The 15,876-nt window shown below is 34.5% G+C and overlaps 2 protein-coding genes across 2 annotated transcripts; one reads left to right on the forward strand and one right to left on the reverse strand.

The window, feature by feature from the left end:
• The first annotated feature begins 8,815 nt into the window (after positions 1-8,815).
• LOC110643680 (DNA damage-repair/toleration protein DRT100-like) lies at positions 8,816-10,250 on the forward strand. Its single transcript, XM_058135366.1, has one exon. The coding sequence runs from the start codon at positions 8,968-8,970 to the stop codon at positions 10,063-10,065; it is 1,098 nt and encodes a 365-aa protein (XP_057991349.1). The 5' UTR covers positions 8,816-8,967; the 3' UTR covers positions 10,066-10,250.
• Positions 10,251-12,285: 2,035 nt separating this feature from the next.
• Positions 12,286-15,267, reverse strand: LOC110643681 (protein gamma response 1). Its single transcript, XM_021796139.2, has 3 exons — positions 15,054-15,267; positions 13,451-14,704; positions 12,286-13,034 (listed from the first exon to the last, which is right to left on the reverse strand). Exons 1-3 carry the CDS (start codon positions 15,163-15,165, stop codon positions 12,334-12,336), a joined length of 2,067 nt encoding a protein of 688 aa, XP_021651831.2. The 5' UTR covers positions 15,166-15,267; the 3' UTR covers positions 12,286-12,333.
• Between the last annotated feature and the right edge of the window lie 609 nt (positions 15,268-15,876).

The raw sequence follows: 15,876 nt of genomic DNA on the forward strand, positions 1-15,876 counted from the left end.
TTTCAAGAAGATTTTCATACAAGATTTCTGGAATGTCAGTTTTTATTGTTTTCTTTTCAAGATCTAGGCCACACAATATTTTAATTCTATGCTCTTTGTCTTCAATTTATTTTATATGTTTATATAGATCATGTAATCATGTTTAATTTGAGGGGATACACAACTCTGCACATGTTTAGTTTTTGTCTCTCTTATTTTTATTATTTTTCTTTGTTTTCTGAATTTGTAAAAAATTTGTAAAAATTATATTCATATTCTACACGAAATTCCATTAATTTTAAGCTCAAAAATCACTAAAAAAGCTTTAATATTTTGTAAGTTATGGCTATTTGAAGTTAGGGTTCCTGTAAAATCTGATTTGTAGGATATTCGACTTGTGGAGCCCATATCTCCCTTGTTCCTTAATATTTTTGTGTAAATCTAGTGTCTAAAATTAACTTTAAAATCTTATGAATCTTTTCCAATTGGTTTTGCATTCATATCTGTTGTGGTTAATGAGTTATGAATTTTACAAAAACGTAGTACGATTCTATCACTTAGAAAAGTTAAAATTTATGTAGACCATTCGGCTAGGGTTTTATTTGATTTATAAATTTTATGATCTTGTATGATATGTAGGTTGTCTTCTGTAATTTTTTTATGATTTTTAGGCATGTATAACTATTTTTAAAAAATCGGATTTCTTGCTACCGTTAATCAGCTAGAATTTAGAAATTGTATATTTATGTATGTTCTTGTATTTTCTTGGGTTTTAATTGATATTTGATCTATTTTTCTGTGTTCTTTTAATTCAAGAAGTGTTATGAAGTGTTTGGATCATGTTAAAAGACTTAGACTATTAGGTAGTTGTAACTAATTAGGAATCTTAACTCTTTAGGAGACTAGAGTTAGAATCCAATGTAAATTGTTATTGATATTTTCTTTATTTCTTTTATTTTCTTTAGTTTCTTTATTTTTTATTACAAACAAAATTGGTAAATAGCCCTAAGGTAAGTACCAAAGAGGGCAGCTTATATGGAGCTAAACGGGAGTAAGCTAGGGATATCATTGCCATACTAGAAGAGAAACTCTTTTTTAAGGGTAGCTTGCCCCAATGGCAACTACATTTACCAATAGGTAAGTAGTTCTAAACTTCTCGAATAACCATTGGCATGAAATTGTAGTAATAATAGAACTTTTATTTGGTAAATTAAAATTAACTTTGTTTTTAATTTAACTGACCTTTGCATGTAATTAATTTAAATAAATACTTTGTAAATTAAAATTAATCTTGTTTGTAAATTAAACTAACATTGGCATGTAAATAAATTTAATTTAATACTTGGTAATTGTAAAATAAATTTGCATGTTAGAAATCTTTATTAGGTTGTGATTGTTTGGGCCTTATGTGATATTAGAATAAATTACACATGTACATAATTAACTTAGTTCAATTATCCTTAGGATAACTTGGTGAAAATTAATTAATTAGATTAAATAGAAACGTAGGGTTATTTAAAATTGAATTTGTTTGTAAATTAAATTCTCAATAATAAATTAATTTTAGTTATCTGGTAAATATCATTTAAATAATTAGCAATCTCATAGATAGGAATTACTTGTGCATGAAATTGTGTGTAAACAACGACCCTTTTGTGAATTACTTGCATGTGTAGGATTAAAATTGCATTTTTTAGGATAAAGTTTAATAAAGGAATAATAAATAAGACTTCTAGAAACATCAGTAGAGGACTGGCACTCGAATCAACGAGGTTAGACCACGCGTAAGGGGTGCCTAACACCTTCCCCTTACGTACCCACTATCCCGAACCTAGACATTGGGCTATGGCAATGACGGTTGTGGAAACTCTGCAAGGAGTAAGTTACCATCCATGACCCTCGGAAGAAACACTGAATATGTCCCGGTTATTACCCAGGTGGCGACTCCTGTTTATCTATGCCTTCGTGGCATAAATCCTTAGTACCGTGGTAGTATTATAGGAAGACGGTACTTACCAGTGGTTTGATTCTATTAGGATTGTATAAAGTGCATGTCTAGCAAATGTTGTCTAAGGAGGTGGTACTTAAGTGAGACCATTGTGACTCCACCATCTTTCTGGGCATTACCTGGTGTATTTTATATAATTCCAATGGATGATATTTCTCCTCACGCCCCCCTCCCCTACACTTTGGTGAAGATATCTGCCGTCTAATCAGCAGAAGGAACTAAAATGAGACAAAGCTTGCCACTCATAAGGTGATGACGAAAAAAATGACAATCAATCTCAATGTGTTTAGTTCGTTCATGAAAAACATCAATGTGGGCAATTTGGATGGCACTTTGATTGTCACAATAGATGTTTGTTGCAGCATTAGATTGAGAGACACCCATATCCTGTAATAACCATCTTAACCAGAGAAGTTCAGAAGTAATGTCAGCTAGTGCCCTATACTATGCTTCCGTACTAGATTGAGAAACTATTGTTTGCTTCTTACTACGCCAAGATATAAGAGAATCTCCTAGAAAGAAACAATAGCCAGTTGTAGATCTTCTATCGGTAGGATCTCCAGCCCAGTCAGCATCAGAATATGCTTTTAGTTCAAGTGATGATTGAGCAGAAAAATGAAGACCATGGAACAATGTACCTTTGATGTATCGAAGGATACGAAGAACAACAGTAAAGTGAGAAGTGCGAGGAGCAGCCATGAATTGGCTAACAATATGAACTGCATATGCTATATCTGGTCGAGTGGCAGTGAGATAAATAAAACTCCCAACCAACTGCCTGTAGAGCGTTGGATCCTCCAAAATTGTTCCATCCGTAGGAGAAAGTTTCACATTTGTCTCAAGAGGAGTATTAGCAGTTTTATTACCTGTCAAACCTGCTCGACATAGAAGATCAGTGGCATATTTAGCCTGAGACAAATAATAGCCTTTACTGTCAGAAGAGACTTCTAACCCAAGAAAATAACTCAAACGACGAAGGTCTTCCATTTTAAACTGAGTACAAAGAAAATTTTGCACCTCTTTAATACCATGCAAATCATCACCTGTGATAATCATATCATCCACATATAATAACAAAAATATATATCCCTTACGAGTCTTGCGAATAAAAAGAGCATTATCAAAAGAGCTAGAAGAGAAACCCAATTTGCTGATTGTAGAGCTAAATTTTGCAAACCATGCTCTGGGGGCTTGTTTAAGTCCATATAAAGCCTTTTGAAATTGGCAAACTTTCCTAGGTGGATGATCATAACCAGGAGGAGGTTGCATGTAAACTTCCTCAGAAAGATCCCCATTGAGAAAGGCATTTTTCACGTCCATCTGAAAGAGTGTCCATTTACGCACAGCTACAATAGCGATGAGGCTATGAACAGATGTGAGACGAGCTACTGGAGTAAAAGTCTCTTCGTAGTCAATACCATACTCCTGAGTGAAGCCTTTTGCTACTAATCGTGCTTTGTAACATTCTACTAAACCATCTACTCAGGTTTTGATTTTATAAATCCATTTACATCCTATAGCAATTTTACCAAGCGGTAAATCAACCAAGTTCCAAGTGGAAGTCTTTGGTAAGGCCTGCAATTCTTCTTGCATTGCTTGTTGCCAAAGAGGATTAGTACTGGCTTCCTTATAAGAAGAAGGTTCATGCAAAGAAACTATAGCAGAATAACAGTGATAATCATGAAGATAAGATGGTGGGCGACGTACTCTAAAAGGTACAATATCAGAAGGAGTAGAAATAGTGGGTAGGGAGACAGAATCCGCAGATGTACTAGATCTCTCAGACGTCACCATAGGTTGATCATCTATTTGTCCTGCATTAAAAATGTTAGGAGAAGGAGTTGCATTGTCATTAAGAGGAGAAGATGTATCAGGAAATAACTCCACAGACAAATTAGTGAAGAAAGGGGAACTATTGTCTAGACACTGAAACTCAGACAATGTGGAAAACATTTTATGTTCTCAAAAGGTAACATGACGAGAGATACGAAGACATTTAGAAATAGGATCCCAACATCGATAACCTTTATGCTCAATGCCATAACCCAAAAAACAACATAACCGTGCACGAGGTTCTAATTTTGAACGTTCATGTGGTTGAAGAAAAACAAAGCAAGCACACCCAAAAACACGAAGAAGACTGTAATTAGGAGAGATACCATACAAACGTTCATAAGGTGTTTGATTACCAATTATTGCAGAAGGAACGCGATTAATGGTGTAGACAGCTGTAAGAGCAGCTTCTCCCTAAAACCATTCAGGACAAAAGGAAAAAATTAAAAGGGTACGTACAGTGTCAAGAATGTGTCTATATTTTCGTTCTGCACGATCATTTTGTTGAGAGGTACCTGGACAAGATCGATGAACAGTAGTGCCATGTTGAGAGAGAAGATTGAGAAAGCCAGTATCTTTATATTCCATGGCATTATCTGTTCGAAGAGTTTTAATGGTACAAGAGAATTGAGTTTGAACATGAGCAGTAAAATTAGAATAAATTTGAGACAATTGAGAATGATTTTTCATAAAGTAAATCCAAGTAAATCTAGAGTAATCATCCACAAATATCACAAAGTAAGTGGCACCACCCATGGTGGCAACTGGAGATGGACCCCAGATATTAGTATGCACAAGATCAAAGATTAAAGAGGAAATAAAATCACTATTGTTAAAGGGTTATTGTTAAAGGGTAAAGCATGATGCTTACCAAGTTCACATGAAGAGCAATCAAAATTCTCATACTTAATATTTCCTAAAAGAAAACTAGAACATAAAGATTTTAGTCTAGAAGGAGAAATATGCCCAAGTCGATAATGCAAAGTAGAAGAAGACACGAAGGCAGCACATTGAGATAAAGAGATAGGTATAGATGTGGTTTGTGAAGGAAGGTGAAGTTATGACAATTCAAACAAACAATCAACTTTACGGCCGGTCCTAAGGATCTGTCCTGTCTACGGATCTGCACATAACAACCGTGATGAGAAAAATGTAAATCAAGACCAAGATTACATAATTGTCCAACAGAAATAAGATTGAGTGAAGGTTTAGGAACAAGAAAGGTATTAGGTAAGGACAAAGTTGATGTAGAAATATTTCCAACATGACTAACAGACAAGCATGAGTTATCGGCAGTATGAATAACAGGAGAATGAGATATTGAATTTTTGGTTTTGAAAATATGTAAGTCAGCAGTCATATGGTTATAATAAGCAGAGTCAAAGAACCAAGAAGAATATGTACATGGGGTGACTGATAATGCAGAAGAGGTGGAAACACCAGTGATGGAATGGGCTAGAGCTTGTTTTAAAGTATTAATATTTATCTGGTTAAGAAGCTCATCTAAGGTAGATGTGTCACTAGAAGACCAACTTTTAGTGGCTGCAGCAGTAGTATGGGTAAGAGCCTTACCAGAGTTAAATTTGGATTAATTGTTTCGTCCAATTCCCTACTTGGATTGCAACCTGAAGCAATTAGAAATGTGATGTCCTGGTTTGTGACAATACCTGCAAGTCACTTTATTTTGCGATTGAGAAGATGCTGGAGTGGCTAACACTGTGTCAGTAGCGATGATAGACTGCTGAGATTTCAAGGTAGCAAGACGAGCTTTTTCAGATAATAATTATGTAACCACAATCTCAAGTTTGGGAAAAGGATCCCTATGGAGCAGAGAGGATCTGACTAACTCAAATTCATCATTTAAAGCCAAGGTAAATTGATAAACCCGAAATTCATCTCTTTCTTTAGCATAAAGTTCAGCATAACAAATGTCATGCCAGAGTGGTTTAGAAAATGACAATTGGTCCCATAAAGCAGTCATTTCAGACAAAAAATCATTAATGGACTGACTTGGTTTTTGATACATGCGATTGAGAGTACCATAAATTTGAAATCGATGAATAGCATTCGAAGTGGAATATCGCTTGACTAACAAGTCCCAAACTTCTTTGGCAGTATCAAATCGGCCAAATTGGAGTTTGATGGATGGAGCACAGGTGTTGCGTAGCCAAATAAGAATTTGATGATTTTTACAATCACATTCCTCAAGACGTTCAGCATATTAGTGGGTTTAGTGACATTACCGGTGATATAACGCCATAATTTTCTGCCTTTGAGAAAGCTAGACATTTTTTGGGATCAAAGGACATAATTGGATCCATTTAAAATGTTGCCAATAGGCTATGATACATCGAACTTCTCCATTAAAAAAAAAAAATTGTCTACACACAGAAATTGTGATAGACTAAATGAAGCCAAAATGAGAAAAGGCCAAAGTGAAATGAGTTTTGTGAATGAAGACTATTGAATTAGGGATGGAATAACAAGACAAAAATCCATCAAGTCAACACAGCTCTGATACCATGAGAAAATAAAGAATTTTGTATTTCTGAATCTGTGTATTACAAGATTTATAGGATTTTATATATACAAGTATAATTGAGCTAAGAAAAGAAAGAATGTTGGTAGTAAAAATAAAGTCTAGATTAAAACCTAAATCAAGGTCCATAATATTTGGTTAATAATAGAATATTGGGTTAATGATAACTTAATATAAATATGGCAGTTGTATTCTAACAAGTAGTATTGTAAAGTTAATCTAGGTTCCTATGAAATATCAAACCTGGAATTTAGAAGAATATCATATACTCAAGTCGGCTGAAACTAAATGCACCCATCAGACAAGAAGATTAATTCCATATTATTGCACATCCAACGCTATTTGATTCAAAGGAATAGAAATATCAGTTCCCAAATAAAAGCAGCTTGAATATGTTGTTGAAGGGAATTAATTTAAAAAAAAAAATTCCTTAATTTAGTGTTTAACAATATCAATTGAATGAAGCTATCAATAGAAGTTCATGGAAAATATTGTCAAAAATAATTATTATTGTATACATTAAAAATATTAGAAAATAATATTTTTTAAACAAAAAAATTAGTTATTACTTACTTTTAGAAAGATACATTCTTTAATTTTACATATATATATATATATGCATTGAGAGGTCTTACTAGAGTTGACAACATCACGTGACACGCTTTGAATGATGTCTTAATGAAGACAACAGAGCTGACAGCGTCATGTTCTCCCATTACATTGCAAAGCTTTATTTCATTCTACCTTGTCACCATCCTTGATCTCTCCTCAATCCAAACAAAGATTTATTACCTCTAACCCTAATTATTATTATAATAATATAAAAAAATTAATCCATCAAGCACTTTAATTTTTTTTAGTAGAGTCATGATTCTATGTTATGAATGATATATTTTAATTGTTGAATTAAATTAAATTAAATTAAATTAAACTATATTAAAAACTTGTAAGATGGAATTCATTATTTTGAATTAAAGATATAAATACATTAATCTGTCAAATGCCACATGTTACGTGTGAGTCTCTCTACCTATAGAAAAATATATATATATCAAATTGTGTTTGTGTGCATAGAAAATGAGGGGATAAGATAAGAAAATGTATTGCTAAAGAATTTCTTTTTTTTTTTTGAAGAAAATGAATAATATATTTATATAGCACACAATTATACCATGAAAGGAATCTTTGAAATAAATAATTATATATATTTAAAAAATGGATTTGAATAATTAATCATGCTTAAACCCATTAAAGATCAATAAGAGAGGGAAGGCTAAGATCTTTGGAATTTGCAAGAAATGATTGTGACTTCCTTCTGGTCCTTATGCACTCACTTTACACTTTTCAAGTGTTGTGAGTAAAAGTGGGCAAATATATACACATATGTATATATCAATGTCTTCTCTTTTTGCTTCTCTCACATGACTCTCATGCAAATTGCATATGGTGGGTCACAATCCTATATGGTGGATCACATGGATGCATATTTGTATATACTTTGGCACTAGTCACTTTTTCTTTAATAGGATCAAAAGAATGCAGACTCAAACTTGAATTATAGGGATGAAAACCAAACAGAGAAAGCATGCCCTGATTGGCTCCGACTCGCTTTCTTTGAAAAAGCTGCACCACAACTGAAGCTAGGCATACTGCTTATCATGCGAAAGGCAAAAACATCCATCACAGTTCGACTTTCCACCTAACAATATCGAACCCCATTATCTTTATAAAAAGAGCACGTCAACTCTACACCACTAAGAACGCTACCGCAGAGCTCATTAACCATCATTTGCTCTTTGGGATGACCTTCCCAATTGTATAAAAACATATTCCAAAGTTACAAATAGCCAAGTACAAAAGTTGTACTCAACTGCATAGAGCAGATCTAAGACCCAAATCGAGCTCCACAACCAAATGATGTCAAGCAAAGCACGAAAAAGCCAAATATCATGATCATAATGCAGACCGAACACAGGAACCCTTTACTTTTCGCCCAAGGTTGCTAAACTAAATAAAAAGCTACTATTTTACTCTCACCCAAACCAGGGAGGATTGACCTCATCGCTTCCAATAAAAATAATTAATGAAATTAATCAAATTTATCTAATTCACAATTATATTTATTGTTATAAAATCTCAAATTCAAACTTACTAAATTCAAATGAATTAAATCAATAAACTATTAAAAGAATTAGAGAAAAATTAATAAAATAAAGAGAGGAATAATTTAAAAGTATATTTATTATGTATTAATCGTAAGATAACCAAAATAAATTTTCAACATATTTTTTAATTTTTCAAATTAAAAATACTTTTTAAAATAATTTTTTTTAAACAAATACCTTTTTCACCTCTCCATGGTAAGCGGCCTATACAGACACAGGTAATCAAGGGCAGATTGGTCCAAAAAGAACTATATAACAAGCCCCAACTCCCTGCATCCTAATCCTACCCCCACCCCTTCTCTCTCTCTCTCTCTCTCTCTCTCTCTGCACTCGCTGCTCATAAAACCCATTATTACTCCATCACAGACCACGCACATCCTCTTCTCAGACGCACTCCTCCTACATTTTTAATTTATAGTTTGTACAAAGGAAAAAAGAGACACATGGGTGTGTTCTTTCTTTCGCTCTGTCTCCTTCTCGTCATTTCCTCCACCGTCGTCAACTCCTGCCCGGCGTCTGACCTGCAGGCCTTATTAGCCTTCAAGTCCTCATTAAAAGAACCATACTTGGGCATCTTCACTACATGGGAAGGGACCAATTGCTGCTCCAACTGGTACGGCATTAGCTGCGACCCTACCACCGGCAGAGTTGCCGACATCAACCTCCGCGGTGAATCCGAAGACCCCATCTTCGAAAAGGCCGGCCGTTCTGGTTACATGACCGGTTCCATCAACCCTTCAATATGTAAACTCGATCGTCTCACCACTTTAATCATCGCAGACTGGAAAGGTATATCCGGTGAGATCCCGGAATGCGTAGTTTCTTTGAAGTCACTTCGAATTCTTGATCTTGTTGGGAATAAAATCTTCGGCGGGATCCCCACGGAGATCGGAAACCTCCAGAGACTCACCGTCATAAACCTAGCTGACAATGAGATCTCTGGAAAGATTCCAGCTTCCATAACCAAGTTGGGGAATCTCAAGCATTTGGATTTAAGAAACAACCAAGTTTCCGGTGAGTTACCAGCCGATTTCGGTAGCTTAAAAATGCTGAGTCGAGCTTTACTGAGTCGAAACCAACTCACTGGCTCAATACCCAGCTCCATATCCAACATGCATCGCCTTGCAGACCTGGATTTATCCATGAACCAGATTTCGGGTTGGCTACCTTCCTGGTTAGGGAACATGCCGGTTCTCTCTACACTCAACTTGGATAGTAACATGATATCGGGCGAAATACCGTCTTCTTTATTGAGCTGTACCGGTTTGGGTATCTTGAATCTTAGCCGAAACTCTCTAGAGGGAAAAATACCAGATGTTTTCGGTGCAAAATCTTATTTCATGGCACTTGATTTATCATACAACAATTTGAAGGGTCCGATACCCGGTTCTTTATCTTCAGCAAAATATATCGGGCATTTGGATTTGAGCCATAACCATTTATGTGGGCCCATTCCGGCGGGATCACCGTTCGATCAGCAAGAATCGTCCTCCTTTTCTAACAATGATTGTCTTTGTGGAAACCCGTTGAGGACTTGCTAATGCGTATCGGCCGACAACAGCAAATAACGGTTTGATTAAGAAGTGTCAAGTGTTTTTAAGGTGACAGTGATTGAGTGATTTGTGGGATTTATAGATTTGATTAATGTTAATTTAATGTAATAGTATGAATAGACTTGTGAGTTAATTACAAGTCGAAATGGACAAAGATTAGGCTGTTGCATGCATGTGGAAACTTGTATAAGCTATGATACAGATTACGAGATTAGAAGATAAGGTTGCCTATGCATATAATGCAATGGGCAATTGGGTATTGTTGCAATAATTATAAAAATGAAAAAAAAATAAAATAAAATTACATATTATATAATCGATTTTTTTAAAGCGTATAATATTGTACTTATTATTAATTTTATATTAATAATATAAAAATTTAATATATATATATATATATATGATGATTGAATTCTATTATAATTATAATAAACTCATCGCATATAGACCGATTTTAACAAATAAAATTTCATGCATAGCACCCATACATTTATTAAGGACAGCACACAAATTCCTATCTATTCAGATCATTATTGCTTGGAACAGTAGTGAATAAATAGCCGTAGGAAAATGGTCAGTATCTCACACAGCAATGCATGTTCCTAAAGACCAATAAGAGCTGGCTGCTTTTCCTTGCTGCCACCCGCATTAACTCTTTAAGAGGGTCGTCCTTTCACTCATACCCACATGCCCCCATTAACTTATGGTGGCGAAGTAGCATAGGGCAAACCAGAATAGAAAAACCAAAACGGACATTTAACTCCAAAGATAATGCTCTGTCAAATTGTTAATGAACCCTTCTGAGATAGTAATAAATACAACTCCCAACCAGACATGCCTAGACCTGGTCACAGTTCAGTTGGACTTAAAATCCATCTGATTAAATTTGAAACTAAAATTGAACAATGACTCAAGGGTCTAATCTGCACTGAAATCACATGGGCGGTTAACAAACTATATATATATATATATATATATGCAAAAGCGGTGCTTAATAACGGTCCCATATCATTGAAACAACATGAAGCCCCAGCAGGAGTCCGATAATGCCCACTATCAATGACAAGGAATGAAGGAGCACTATGGTTAATCCACTATTTTCCCATCTAATATTTTGCTGTGTATTCCTTCTTCATATGTAGATAAGGCATCTACAGGATTTCACACCCTAATTTTGCTACCCTAACCATTTTAACCTGCTAATTCAATGGTTTCCTCACGAATAAATCATATGGAAAAAAATTGCATTGAATTCTTGCACAATCATACAACTTTTGGTCTATTTTTATTTTTTTTAAAATGAATTTTTTTTTAGTTAAAAAAATTGAATTATTTCACTTATTATATTTTTAAACATAAGAATTGACAAAAAAAAATTAATTAAATTGAATTTTTACAAAGGCAGAAACAACAGCAAAACAAAAGAGGATCTGCTACTAGCAGCATAAATTACCAAAAAACTTACCACACTATATTAGTAAAGGAAAATAAACATGAAATAAGCTAAAACTGTAACAGAAAGAGAACTGCAAATAAGTTCAGAGATCATAGATATGAAGGTAATGTTGCGTGTAAAATGTTTGAATTACAACATAGGCATTAGCAGTATAGCAAAGGGATAGATACGTAGAACTCACATCACAAAATTCAGATGACAAAATTAATGATGGAAGAGAATATAAAATAAAATCTCTAACAATTCTAATTTAATTTATTGCAAAATTCACATGTCTGAACTTTGAAACCACGAAATTTCTGAAGAAAGGAATCTTTGTTTTAAGTTCGATATAATAATATGGCATCTAAAGATCCCCAGTTTCTTGGTAACCTATTAGAGTACATTCCAAAGCTTGGAGGAATGACTTATCTTAATTTTTATTTAAAACGTAAGGAAATTACTCCATTTACATAGGATCTTTCTTAATTTTAAAGTATTACACGTGAATTCAAAATCCTAGTGACAAGTCTGAACTGAAATAACAGACATCAAAATGGAGGTGGATTTCTCATTCAAAATCAAAAGCATACTTGAGACCAGGAAACAAGCTTTTCATGGGCAACTCTTAGTGCAGTTCTAGCAAGCCTATCAAGGGAAGATTAATTTAATATATGTTTGAAGGATTATCACAAGTGACTAAGCATTATCTTCGTTACAATTCTCAGTTACTTACCCTGTTTTGGTTAACTTGAAACATCAAAATCTCATAATGGAAAAAAAACGTTAGTGCATTCTGTAAAGAGGTTTCAAAGTCAAGTTCACATTTCAGATTCAAATCCAATATTCCAAAATCCTTCAGGAGTCAAAGGGGGAACGTACTTATACCTATGCCTGGAAACACCATCATGATGCTCACAGCGGAAATTTTGTATATTACCGTCAGCATCCTTTCCTCCATTAGGAAGAACTGCATCATAGAATTTCTTGCACTGCTTGCATTCAACTCCTTTCAAATTATCCCGCTCAGCTTTCTTTCTAACAGGTTCAACATACTTGAACCCTTTTTGGCCAGCCATTGGAAGTGGCATCTGCTGCTTTTCTGGGCCAGGATCAACATTCATATCCTGCGTTTCATCATCTGAACTATCAGAGTGCATATCTTTCTGAACTGGGATTTGAAGATCATGATCATCCTTCATGGTTTTATTCAAGGTCCTTCTAAGGTTCTCAAGGGGGGTATCAAGGAAATCATCATGAGGGTCAGGCCCATCTCTGTTTTGACGAGACCTAGTACCTACCCAACGAGATGCAGGCCGCTTTGTACCAACAACAGGAGCAGATTTTGCAGCAGGAATGCATTTTGGTGCAATATAACCGGAAGTAGGAGAATGGAAGCTTGGCATCGGAATTGATTTGACTACTTTATCTTCCTCCAACAGATCACTGGCGTCATTTTCAATCTTCACTTTCTTGATCTCACAAGCAGCTGTAGCAGTATCTGGATGTCTGCTCACAAAATCTACAATTCCAAGCAACAAAAGATTGTTTAGACTCTAGAACCAAACCAAGGACAGAACACAGAAGGAGAGGTGATTTATATACAAAAACCAGGCAGACAATTAGGAGTTAGGATTGTGTTTTTGTGCAAGTTTCTAAATTAATTGTAGAACATTAGTCATGAGTTCAGCAAAATCCAAGACAAACTCAAACAAAATCAGATTTCAATTTGAAGTGTGAAATAAACAAATTCACCCTTTTGTATTTACCTACTAGATCATGATTACTAGCAAACCATAACTCAATTTAATCATTTAATTCATTTCTTTTTTAGGATGTGAAGCTTAGGTATTGAACAAATAACTCCCCCGAAAATTTTCCTAGATCTATTCCTCTTCCTCTATAAATGCGTAGAATAAAAGATCAATAAGATCTTACCAGGTGAAGTTGTTGGATTTTGTTGATGCATTAGTGAGGCACTTTCATCTTCTAATTTGATTTGAGGAAGCATATTCTCCTCAGTAAGGCCAGCCTTCGCGCATAGAAATTTGTACTGAGACTTCAACCTTTTGTAGGCATCAAAGACATTCTTTGTCTTCTTCTTCTCAGCCAGCAACTGAGTCTCTTTCAATTCAATTTGCTGAAGCAGCTTTTCATATGAATCCTTTCCTTCATCAACCTTGCTGCAACTACTGAGATTTTCCTTGAGCTCATTGATCTTCTCCTCAAAAACATTTACTTTCTCCAGAAGCAGTTTTTTATCGTTCTCAGACTCCTCCAACTGTTGTTTTTGCTTCAAGATTTCCAATTTATCCGCATCAATCTGTTGAAGCAGTTGTGCCTGTGACACTCTTCCCTCTTCAAGTTCTTCTGTCTTTTTCTTGAGCTTCTTTTGGAGTTCACTAACATCCTTCTCCAACCATTCCAATTTTTCCACAAGTTCTTTCTTCTCTTTTTCATGCTTAGTCAACAACTCATGATTATCTGATATAAGTGATATTAGGGAGTTGATTCTTTTGAGTAAGTCTGCCTCCATCTCTTCCTTTTCCGCTATCTTTAAAGCCTTTCGTTTAAGCTCATCTTCAAGCACTTCAACCTTTTTCTCTAAGCTCTTCACTTTGTCAAGCAACCCATTATTCTTTTCTTTATACTCATTCAGTTGTTTTCCCTTCTCCAATATCATAGTTGATTTCGTTTGGACCAATTGAAGTAATTTATTATGCAATTCCATTCCCTCATCAACTTCCTTGGACTTCTTCCTAACCTCCTGTTCTAGTTCATCAATTCTAACTTGTAGAATTCTTTCTTTGAGAACTAGTGAGTCTGTCTTGTCATCCAACTCCCCTAAAGACTTTTCCTTCTCAAGCTTCAGACACCGGTTTTCTTCAAGCAATTCTTGCTTTTCAAGTAGAAGTCTTTCATTCTGGAGCTGAAGATTTTTCTCCTTCTCTTTCCATGAATCTTCCGCTTCCTTTTTAGCCTCCAAATAAAGTTTCTGCAAGCTCTTAGTTTTCATTTGGAAATTAGAGTAGAGCTGACTGCAAAATATATACTCTATCTGAGAAATCCTGTCCTTTGCTTCCTGAATTGTTGCAACCAGTATAGTGCTAAGCTTAGACACATACTTTAAATCATCATCATTCTCCGCTGGACACACTGGTTTCGGAAAGTATTGAAGCCCCCCCTCCATTTCTAACAAGATAAGCAACAGCAAAGTAAGATCTACTAGCAAATTAAAATTTTAAACGACCTTAATGTCAAACTTTAAATAGGAAAAAAAAAACCACAGCAATTTGATTCCAATTGAGATGGGGCATGACGATGATATATCACAAACACACACAGCGCAAGGAAATAGAAGACTAGGAGTAATATTAAGCATTTGCAATGAAAATAAAGACGATTAAAAGCAATGAGTCAATCTGAAGCTGTGAAATATGGAAATTGAGCTCCTATAATCAACAGTTTTTTACTTTTCTCCCACATTTTTCACCTAGAAACAAACAGAAAATGCAGGAAATGGCAGGATTAGGAAATTTACCTGAGGCAATTGAATTTGCCGGAATGAAATGTTCAGAGAAGAGATGAAATCTGTTTGTCTCTATCTCGATTCTTCGTGTGTCGTGGCGTTGGCGGGTTCTGAAAATTTTCATATAAGCGGAAGTGAAAAGCTTGGTGGGGAAGCTTTAAGGGAGTGTGAGATTGGGCCTGTTTTCATCATTCTAGCCCAAAGATCTCCATCTTGATGAAACGGCCCGTCCTTCTCAAGGGCATGCCTTTCCAAGAAAAAAAAGAAAGTTAATAAATTAAGTTATAATATATAATTGAATTTAAAATAAATTTTAATTTAATAAATAATATTCATATTAAACTTAAAATTTTTATCTTAAATATTTATTATTTAAATTATTTTTATAAATAATTAATTAAATATCAACGTATACTATTTTATTTTTAATTTTTTTATATATATTGATGATAAAATTTTAATTAAATTTAAGATATTCTATTATTGTCATCCCTTACTTCTATCCATATCAACCACAACAATACCATTTAATATCGCTAACCATTAATTAAATCTAATAAAATTAATTTTTTAATTTATTTTAAAAAAATAGTTCTAACCCAAAACCGGACCCGGTCTGATTTAAAGCTGATTTCTATCAAGCCAACCTAGATAAATTTCAATTCAATTTTGATTTAAAATTGAGTCAATCAAGCTCAGAACCAAAACCGGACTCAATCTGATTCAAAGCCGTTTTCTATCCAGCCGTTATAAATCAATTTCAATCTAATTTTGATATCAAATTAAATCAGACCATTTCCATGTCTAGACATATAGCTACCGCAGAAGTAACTTT

Source organism: Hevea brasiliensis, chromosome 14 (assembly GCF_030052815.1).
Source record: "Hevea brasiliensis isolate MT/VB/25A 57/8 chromosome 14, ASM3005281v1, whole genome shotgun sequence".
In the NCBI taxonomy this organism is placed as follows: Eukaryota; Viridiplantae; Streptophyta; class Magnoliopsida; order Malpighiales; family Euphorbiaceae; genus Hevea; species Hevea brasiliensis.

Bases quoted from the DNA above. Each gene is read 5' to 3' on its own strand.
- LOC110643680 (XM_058135366.1), top strand. From the start codon at position 8,968: ATGGGTGTGTTCTTTCTTTCGCTCTGTCTCCTTCTCGTCATTTCCTCC.
- LOC110643681 (XM_021796139.2), bottom strand. From the start codon at position 15,165: ATGAAAATTTTCAGAACCCGCCAACGCCACGACACACGAAGAATCGAG. The intron at 14,705-15,053 runs GTAAATTTCCTA...TTATCTTGTTAG, and splicing joins GGCAAATTCAATTGCCTCAG to AAATGGAGGGGGGGCTTCAA. The intron at 13,035-13,450 runs GTAAGATCTTAT...TTGGAATTGTAG, and splicing joins AAATCCAACAACTTCACCTG to ATTTTGTGAGCAGACATCCA.